This window comes from Coregonus lavaretus, assembly GCF_964263955.1.
Source record: "Coregonus lavaretus genome assembly, contig: HAP1_SCAFFOLD_3088, whole genome shotgun sequence".
In the NCBI taxonomy this organism is placed as follows: Eukaryota; Metazoa; Chordata; class Actinopteri; order Salmoniformes; family Salmonidae; genus Coregonus; species Coregonus lavaretus.
The window spans coordinates 47,227-57,915 of record NW_028159556.1 but is presented as its reverse complement, the minus strand read 5'-3'; the positions used below and the strand labels follow the sequence as shown (position 1 = coordinate 57,915).

The following is a 10,689-nucleotide window of genomic DNA, read 5'->3' as shown; positions in this document are numbered from 1 at the left end:
GTACATGACCAGGGTTCATTTCCTGTATAGAAAGGGGATAAAGGGGCCTCCCGATTGGCATAGCGGTAAAAGGCACTGCACTGCAGTGTTGAGGTGTCACTACTGCCTGGGGTTTTATCCCAGGCTGTGTCACAGCCAGCCATGAGCGTGAGTCCCATAGGGCGGTGCACAATTGACCCAGCGTCGTTTGGGTTAGGGCAGGGTTTGGCCTGGGGGCTTTCCTTGGCTCATCGCGCTCTAGCGACTCCTTGTGGTGGGACTGGCGCCTGCAAGCTGACCTCAGTCGTCAGTTGAATGGTGTTTCCTCCGACATATTGGTGCGGCTGGCTTCCGGATTAAGCGAGCAGGTGTTATGAAGCAGCGCGGCATGGCAGGTCATGTTTCGTAGGATGCATGATTCGACCTCTGGTCGGGTAAAATTATTACTAAAATCTTTAAAAGAAGTGGGAGAGAGACAGAGAGCGTTCTTGTTGAACGTAAAACCACATCAGACTGGGTTGTGGTCCGGAGGACCCTGAACCCTGACCTGGTTTAAAGTGAGAGTTTGTGGAGGTCTTGGTCTAGTCCCCATCACTAGACTACATCTCTGTAGCAGATGACCCCTCAAATCTATCAATGTCTAGCACATTGAGAACATTTATCATATAGTTTCTTATATACTGAAATATTGAATTTGCCAATGTGGTGTATTTCGCCCAATTATCGAATATTTGTAATCATTAGCAGTCTATTTTTCAGTAGAGGGTAACAGGATAGTAGTGACTTTTGGTCCCAAAACCCTTAGAGAAATCTGAAATATATTTTAGTGACTATGATTTTGGGGTTAAACTAGTCTATACACTGCAATAGTTGCTATCTGCCACTGAGGGGGCCATGTACACACAAACAGAAGCAGGAAGAGAGTTACAGACAGTGAAGTCTATTAACATTAGGAAGTAGAGTCATTCTGGCTGGTACCTTGGTACTTGACAAACATTTGTGCTTAGGTACCATATAATATACCAGGCAGACTGAAACCTTCACATGGCTCTTCATCTCTCCCTCCTCCTCCTCCTCCTCTTCCTCATCCTCTACAGAGTATCAGCAGGTATGTGTAACATGTTTCTATAAAGGGCTGAAGTCCAGTGGGTCAATTCACTGTAAACACGGTGTAATAAATCTCAATCATTAACAAGCTGTTTTATAGTGTATAAGCAATGGGATTTTTATTCTGCAGTGCAGATTATGTTGAATTCCAACCTAAATGTGTTTTGTGTTGATGTGTCCACAGTGAGGTATGTGTCTGTGCAGGCTGGAGGCTCCATCATCATCCCATGTCACTATGATCAGTATTACATAAATCATGTGAAATACTGGTGTAAAGGGTATGATTGGATTAGTTGCTCCACTCTAGTACGCAGTGACCATCCTAAGAGCAGTGGTAATGCCTCAATCTCTGATGACATCAACCAGAGAGTCTTCACTGTGACCATGACTGATCTGGAGCCAGAGGACTCTAAGACTTACAGGTGTGTTGTGGAGATCAATGGAAGACCAGATATCATGATACAACGGTTCTACCTATCTGTCACTCCAGGTAAGATCCCTGCAACTCTTACAATTCAGTAAAGTAGAATAGGTAGTTCTCAGTAATGATGAGACAATCAGATATAGCCTGCTTCCACAAACTAAATGACTGGTGTTCTCATTTCATTTCCTGGTAACTGGTTCCTTGTCTGGTAACTGGTATCACCATTATTGTTCAAGTTGACCTGAAGAATACTTTATGTTCTATATATGTCGATTGTGGTGTAAACTTTGTTTAAACTCCGCTGTCTGTATTCTGTCTCTCAATGTTGTCTATCACTAGCAGCACCATATCACCAAGTAACACTATTTGTAAATGTACTTGGCGAAAAAAGGTCATACTGATTCTATCAATTGATGATTTTAATGAGGATATTTTGGAAGTAAAAATACTTACTAGAAATAAAGTTATGCTGCTGAGTTCTTTCTTTGGTGTCTGTACCTCTGTGTTCAGGTACTCCAGAACTCTATGTGGACCAACAGGAAGTGACTGCAGTTGAAGGAGGGAGTGTCACTGTCCGTTGTTACTATAGTAACTCTGGAGATATAAAGTGGTGCAGGATGGGTGGTGATTGTGTGTCGTATTCTGGGACTTTACATGGAACAGTGACATTAAAGGATATCAGTCTGGCCAACAACAGAACAGTCTTAACAGTGACTATGAGTGGACTGAAGATGGAGAACACTGACTGGTATTGGTGTGAAGTGGGAGAACTAGAGATGCCTGTTCACATCACTGTCAGTCAACCAACTGCAACACAAAACATCACTGCTATCAGTAAGTACTTTCTGTTTGGGTCACAAAAATAGTTTAATATCCATAGTTACTTCACATCAAAATGATGTAATTTTCTTACATTAGTATCACAATGAAAATATGTATTTATTCCATGATTTACTTCTTGACATAGATGATATTCAGTGAAAATCTGCTACTGTTTTCATAATCCTTGACAGCAGATTCACTTTGTTTCATCGTCTGAAACAAATTGGAATATTGACTATGAATGTGATGTTGCTATTGTCGTATCTGATGAATGGTGGCCATTATTGCTGTCAACATAGAGTCCGTATATGCTGCATCGTGTTAGAGGCTTTTATTAAAATCACGAGGTTACAGCATAAATGACAGGTGACATGACACCCGGGGAGCGACGCCTCCGAATGGCTGCTCGCTCTGCCCCTCCGTCGTGGTTCCCCCCTTATATATAACCTTCCGAGATGTGAGTGGCTCCCTCTACTGTCCAATCCCCGTGTCTACAACACACTTCCGGTCTTGTTGTATGTGACGTCACACCCAAAACATTCCCTCTTGATACTAACAAACAACATTCCATTTCTTCATGAAAAACATTTAACAAAGGCATAATCTTCAGATACGATACTATACAACCTGACTATTTGGTATACCAGTAATTTCATTAATGGCATTGTTGTTTTACCTCACAGCAAACCAAGCTGAGGGGAACATGGAGGAAGTCCACCAGAGGTTATTATCACTCATTCAGCTGTATTATCCCACATATTATGGCAATTGTTTGATAATATGAACACAAAGAAACATTACAATTCCATCATACACTACAACAGTTAAAGCTAACCAAACTCCCTTCCTAAATGCATATAGAGACTGTTAGCACTTCCTCTTGGTTGGAACATTTCTTTGGAGAAGTAGCAGCAATTTTTGTGTTATTCTCACTCATTTGCAAGGACAAGTTGCACACTTTAAAAAAACAATGTTATTTGTATAGTAATTATCTCAATAATAATAATGTAAACTTCCACACATGTGAATAGCTAAATAATTGTTCCATTTATCACAACAGTGTAAACAACAAGTTATTACTTTTTCACAAATGATCAATTTATAATGATCTATTTTAATTGTGTTTTTGATTCAAGTTCTTCTATGTAATCCATCAGGTCCATAGATGTGAAAGTCCTACTGATTCCTTGGGGCATGTTGGTGGTGGTGACAGCTGGTATCCTAGTCACATGGAATATGTGGACAAAGCATAGTAAGTAGTCATTTTATGTGAATATAAAAAAGGAGAATAGTTAAGAAAAATACCAAATGTGTTGACATTGTGACCAACAGTATATTGCTTAACTGTTATTGATCTTGAATGGCAAAAAGTATTTTGAGGAATTGTCTATAAGAAATCTATTCAGAGGTATTATTGTACTATAACAAACTCAGAAGTAATTGACATCTCCCTCTTTATTCCAGAGGACAATAAGGCCAAGGACCAGACAACTAACAACTCAGTGGTAGGATACACTTATTTTATTATATTCTATTATTTTCAACCATCTGCTTTTCTGTTCATGATTTGGGATCATCTACCATTTTACTCTAGTGTTACCTCTTCAGTTGGTTATCAATGAGTTGACATAAAAGGTCCCATATTCTGAACCCAAGGTCTTATAACACTCAAGACGTTGAAAAATGATGTTTAAAAGACAGAGAACAGAAAGCTGTCAGTTCACTAAATATATATGTGACTGCATCCTATCATGGAAACAAACTGTGGTTTAGCTGGTAAATAGACAAGTCCTGTATCTCTTTGCTATTTATTTCTTTGCAGTCTGCTGACCCTGAGCCGGACATTTCATACAGCACAGTGAGCCAAACCAGAGAAACAGCACAGCAGGTACAAACTGAATAAACCTGGTTTTGGTCTGTGGAGATCTTGGACTAGTACCAATCACTCCATCTCTGCATGGAGCTAAGGTTCTCTCTCTCTTTCTCTCTCCTCCATTTCTGCAATGTGAGCTTGGGTTCTCTCTCTCTCTCTCTCTCTCTCTCTCTCTCTCTCTCTCTCTCTCTCTCTCTCTCTCTCTCTCTCTCTCTCTCTCTCTCTCTGTGTGTCTCTCTCTCTCTCTCTCTCAATTCAATTCAATTCAATTTTTCAATTTAAGGGCTTTATTGGCATGGGAAACGTATGTTAATATGGCCAAAGCAAGTGAAGTAGATAGTAATCAAAGTGAAATAAACAATAAATATTAACAGTAAACATTACACTCAGAAGTTTCAAAAGAATAAAGACATTTCAAATGTCATATTATGTATATATACAGTGTTGTAACAATGTGCAAATAGTTAAAGTACAAATGGGAAAATAAATATACATAAATATGGGATGTATTTACAATGGTGTTTGTTCTTCACTGGTTGCCCTTTTCATGTGGCAACAGGTCACAAATCTTGCAGCTGTGATGGCACACTGTGGTTTTTCACCCAGTAGATATAGGAGTTTATCAAAATTGGGTTTGTTTTCAAATTCTTTGTGGATCGTTGTAATCTGAGGGAAATATGTGTCTATAATATGGTCATACATTTGGCAGGAGGTTTGGAGGTGCAGCTCAGTTTCCACCTCATTTTGTGGGCAGTGTGCACATAGCCTATCTTCTCTTGAGAGCCAGGTCTGCCTACGGTGGCCTTTCTCAATAGCAAGGCTATGCTCACTGAGTCTGTACATAGTCAAAGCTTTCCTTAAGTTTGGGTCAGTCACAGTGGTCAGGTATTCTGCCACTGTGTGCTCTCTGTTTAGGGCCAAATAGCATTCTAGTTTGCTCTGTTTTTTTTGTTTGTTCTTTCCAATGTGTCAAGTAATTCTCTTTTTGTTTTCTCATGATTTGGTTGGGTCTAATTGTGTTGTTGTTGTTGTTGTTGTCCTGGGGCTCTGTGGGGTCTGTTTGTGTTTGTGAACAGAGCCCCAGGGCCAGCTTACTTAGGGGACTCTTCTCCAAGTTCATCTCTCTGTAGGTGATGGCTTTGTTAAGGACGTTTTGGGAATCGCTTCCTTTTAAGTGGTTATAGAATTTAACGGCTCTTTTCTGGATTTTGATAATTAGCGGGTATTGGCCTAATTCTGCTCTGTATGCATTATTTGGTGTTTTACGTTGTACACAGAGGATGTTTTTGCAGAATTCTGCATGCAGAGTCTCAATTTGGTGTCTGTCCCATTTTGTGAATTCTTGGTTGGTGAGCGGACCCCAGACCTCACAACCATAAAGGGCAATGGGTTCTATAACTGATTTAAGTATTTTTAGCCAGATCCTAATTGGTATGTCAAATTGTATGTTCCTTTTAAAGGCATAGAAGGCCCTTCTTGCCTTGTCTCTCAGATCGTTCACAGCTATGTGGAAGTTACCTGTGGCGCTGATGTTTAGGCCAAGGTATGTATAGTTTTTTGTGTGCTCTAGGGCAACAGTGTCTAGATGGAATTTGTATTTGTGGTCCTAGCACCTGGACCTTTTTTGGAACACCATTATTTTTGTCTTACTGAGATTTACTGTCAGGGCCCAGGTCTGACAGAATCTGTGCAGAAGATCTAGGTGCTGCTGTAGGCCCTCCTTGGTTGGTGACAGAAGCAACAGATCATCAGCAAACAGTAGACATTTGACTTCAGATTCTAGTAGGGTGAGGCCGGGTGCTGCAGACTTTTCTAGTGCCCTCGCCTATTCGTTGATATATATGTTGAAGAGGGTGGGGCTTAAACTGCATCCCTGTCTCACCCCACGGCCCTGTGGAAAGAAATGTGTGTGTTTTTTGCCAATTTTAACCGAGCACTTGTTGTTTGTGTACATGGATTTCATAATGTCGTATGTTTTTCCCCAACCCCACTTACCATCAATTTGTATAGCAGACCCTCATGCCAAATTGAGTCAAAAGCTTTTTTGAAATCAACAAAGCATGAGAAGACTTTGCCTTTGTTTTGGTTTGTTTGTTTGTCAATTAGGGTGTGCAGGGTGAATACGTGGTCTGTCGTATGGTAATTTGGTAAAAAGCCAATTAGAAATTTTTTCAGTACATTGTTTTCACTGAGGAAATGAACTAGTCTGCTGTTAATGATAATGCAGAGGATTTTCCCAAGGTTGCTGTTGACGCATATCCCACGGTAGTTATTGGGGTCAAATTTGTCTCCACTTTTGTGGATTGGGGTGATCAGTCCTTGGTTCCAAATATTGGGGAAGATGCCAGAACTATGGATGATGTTAAAGAGTTTAAGTATAGCTAATTGAAATGTCTGTGTCTGTATATTTTATCATTTCATTGAGGATACCATCAACACCACAGGCCTTTTTGGGTTGGAAGGTTTGTATTTTGTCCTGTAGTTCATTCAATGTAATTGGAGAATCCAGTGGGTTCTGGTATTCTTTAATAGTTGATTCTAAGATTTGCATTTGATCATGCATATATTTTTTGCTGTTTGTTCTCTGTTATAGGGCCAGAAAGATTGGAGAAGTGGTTTACCCATACATCTCCATTTTGGATAGATAGCTCTTCGTGTTGTTGTTTGTTTAGTGTTTTCCAATTTTCCCAGAAGTGGTTAGAGTCTATGAATTATTCAATTACATTGAGCTGATTTCTGACATGCTGTTCCTTATTTTTCCGTAGTGTATTTCTGTATTGTTTTAGTGATTCACCATAGTGAAGGCGTAGGCTCAGGTTTTCTGGGTCTCTATGTTTTTGGTTGGATAGGTTTCTCAATTTCTTTCTTATGTTTTTGCATTCTTCATCAAAACATTTACCACTGTTGTTACTTTTATTTGGTTTTCTGTTAGAGATTTTTAGATTTGATAGGGATGCTGAGAGGTCAAATATACTGTTTAGGTTTTCTACTGTCAAGTTTACACTATTACAGTGGAACGTTTTGTCCAGGAAGTTGTCTAGAATGGATTGAATTTGTTGTTGCCTAATTGTTTTTTGGTAGGTTTCAACACTACTTTCCTTCCATCTATAGCATTTCTTAATATTATTCAGTTCCTTTGGCTTTGATGCCTCATGATTGAGTATTGCTTTGTTCAAGTAGACTGTGATTCAAGTAGACTGTGATTCAAGTAGACTGTGATTTTCAATCCCTGCAGTGTTGAGCTGAGTATCTGAAGTTCCTATACTCTGTATTCCTATGCATGTCGCCATATGTTTCCCTTCTGTCCTGTCCATTTCTCAGAGTCCAAACCCAGACAGCCACCATGACGTGATGTACAGCACTGTGATGCCTGATCAGTTCAGGACAGAACAGAAGGTCAACATATGGCTACATGCATCTTGGGTCTTAGACAACATTATGGATGTTACTCATAAAACGTCATAGCCTTGGCAAATTTGCATCTGTTTTAGAAAACAATTGTATTTACAGTTTCATTTTCTTTCTTGGAACAAGCAATAGATAAATGTACACTATAACAATACAACAATACGTTTTTGTTATCTGGGTCTCTCTCTACCAGCAGGCCCCATTTCCTGAAGATGATGATGATGTCACATACAGCACTGTCATCCCCCAGCACAAGGCCCAACTAAAAGTACAGGCCAAGGTAAAGCTGCTCTGCTGATTAGCCACAGCTAGTATTATGTTATCAGAAACAACAGTAGGTGATTGTTTCCTCAGTGTTAATATAGTCATGGTTATGTCACCATTATACCTATAAGCATAATATATCACCTTTATGTCACATATCACAATTACAACTGTCTTTCACAGAGAACTGTGTTTTAAACTGTACTCTCCATTATAACAGAACTGTCCCTGTTCACCTCTCTACCTGTTCCTCCTCTGTAGGCAGCAGAACCAGATGATAATGTGGTCTACAGCTCACTAGCTCTACAGGTGACCACACAGGTCAGTGTTGGTGTCTCCTCTGTCTGTTGTACCAGATGATGCTGATCTCTCAACAAAGATACAGACAACACCACATTGCTATGTGTTGTAAACGTCACTCTTTAATCACACAAATCTTTCTTAGTCTTTTTAGTTTTGCTGCATGAAATACTCTATAATCACGTTGTGGCCAGCTAACCACATTGTTTTCAGTGTGTATCCATAACATTACAGTGTGGAGTGTGCCTGGGTTTAGGGTGAAGTTGCCCCTAGATGCTGATCTTGGGTCAGATTATATTTTTAAAATCCCACTAAAGGTTAAGGTTAGGATTGGGGGAGGGGAAGCTGATTTTAGATCACTATCTATTGGAAATGTCACCACAGTGAATGTGACTGAATGTTACACGTTCTCTCCAGCAGAGGGCAGCAGCAGCACAGCAGTGACTGACTGAGTGACCTTGGTGGAGTCCTTATCCTGGAAGGACAGCCCACTCCCCTCTACTGTGTCACAACATCTATCTGCCTCCAATATGCTTCTGTCATACCTCTTAACCCACGCCAGAAAGACCCCTCTATCCTTTTGTGTCCATAAACTACTGAAGACAGTCTGCTGTGTTTGTTTTCATTGTTACCACATATATGTTATTAGTTATTTTCCATCCACCTTTTACCCTTGTCACTTGTTTTTTACATCATCATCTTATTTCTGTCACCTAATTAATTGTCCTATGCCTGTAACTAATCATGATCAAAAGTATAGATAGTATAGTATAGTAGCTACTATGTATAATAACTACTGTACTGCGATAATAAAATGTACTATACTGTCTATATTGCACAATGGACATTTGTCACACCTGATGTGTATTTTTAATGGATTATCAGATAAAATTGAGTTAATCATGAACATATAGTTAACATTCTTTGTGACTAACTGAATTTGGCCGTTTGTTTTTGTCTCTCTCTTCAAACACAGTGAAGGGAGCAGCACCAGGGTTGAATAGAGTTTGAGCTAGACCTTTGTCTCCTTGGTATCTTCTTGATTGATTACAGCATGAGGGGGTGAGGTTTGTGTAATTTAGGGCCTTGTCATGTTTAAACTAAACATGAGTGTGTGTGCAAGACAGGGGAGCGGGTGATTGGTTGGAGTAATAGTTCAGCCGTCCTCAGGGACAAAGGAAGTGGGCGGAGGAATAAAAGAGCGGGAAAACTGAAGAGGACTATATAAGATGGAGGGAGACCTTAAGGATGTGTGCCCCTCTGCAGATTGGTATCGGCTTTGTTGAAAACTTTAATAAAGTCATTTCTTGATGCAACAAAAACTCTGTAAGACCTTATTTGTAATAAAGTATAGTGGTTATTTTCCACAACACACCCTGATCTGTTTCACCTGTCTTGTGCTTGTCTCCATCCCCCTCCAGGTGTAGCCCATTTTCCCCAGTATCCCCTGTGCATTTCTACCTGTGTTTTCTGTTTGTCTGTTGCCAGTTTGTCTTGTTTCGTCAAGCCTACCAGCGTGTTTTTCCCGTACTTCTATTCTCTCTAGTCCCTGTTTTCTAGTTCTCCCGGTTCTGACCTATTCTACCTGTCCTGACTCCGAGCGTGCCTGCTGTCCTGGACATATCTGACTCTGACCTGGTTTACAAACCTCTGCCTGACCTGACCCTGAGCCTGCCTGCCGTTCTCTACCTTATTGACTCTGCCCTGGAATACTGACCTCTGCCTGCCCTTGACCTGTCGTTTGCCTGCCCACTGTTTTGTAATAAACATCTATGATTTGAACTGTTTGCATATGGGTCTTATCCTGATTCCTGATAGTACAAACTGGCTGACCCAGCAGACTCGGACAAGCTCTGCGACGCCGTCTCCTCCCACTGCGCCACCATTGCAAGACACGAGGAGTTACTTCACAAACTTATGGAAGGATTCCAGACCTTGGCTGAACGCCACGGCTGTGCTTTCCATACATTGCCGGAGAAAGTCAGCAGATTGTCTATTAGGCAGCAGCCACTACTTTAATCCCCAGACTCTCAGCAACCCCGCCACCAGCGGCATTTCTTCCCAGCCTACCACGGTGCCCCGAGAACCATGCTTACCTCCGGAGCGCTATGCTGGAGATTCTGGAACCTGCCAAGCTTTTCTCTCCCAGTACTCCCTCATCTTCTGTTCCGGTTGCCCTCGCACGTCCTCAATTTCCACCTCGCCTCCAAGGAATCCCGGAAATCTCCAAAGTCTACACTTCCGATGTCACCCGAGTTCTCTCAGAAATCACAGAGGGTTGCCGACTCGCCTCCTCCGGAGCCTATGCAACTTGGCAGAGCTAGATTGTCTCCTGCCGAATGGTTACACAGACTGAACACATAGGGCTGTCATTATATTTCTACCTGTCCTGTAAAAAGACCCGGCTCATCAGGAGGTATGAGTACACTGGTGGCCATTACGGAGAATGTCCAGTCTCCCATTACTCGTACCCCTCTCCATGCCATCTTGCTGTGCGGTGACCGGTCCAAAT

General features: G+C 41.1%; 1 protein-coding gene across 1 annotated transcript; it reads left to right on the top strand.

Annotated features, from left to right (window-relative positions):
- The first annotated feature begins 2,027 nt into the window (after nucleotides 1-2,027).
- On the top strand, nucleotides 2,028-8,675 carry LOC311122723 (uncharacterized protein). The gene is made up of 8 exons (XM_084197050.1): nucleotides 2,028-2,344; nucleotides 3,016-3,055; nucleotides 3,490-3,584; nucleotides 3,797-3,837; nucleotides 4,155-4,220; nucleotides 7,807-7,893; nucleotides 8,139-8,198; nucleotides 8,598-8,675. The coding sequence occupies exons 1-8, from the start codon at nucleotides 2,128-2,130 to the stop codon at nucleotides 8,619-8,621; spliced, it is 630 nt and encodes a 209-aa protein (XP_084053176.1). The 5' UTR covers nucleotides 2,028-2,127; the 3' UTR covers nucleotides 8,622-8,675.
- Nucleotides 8,676-10,689: the final 2,014 nt, after the last annotated feature.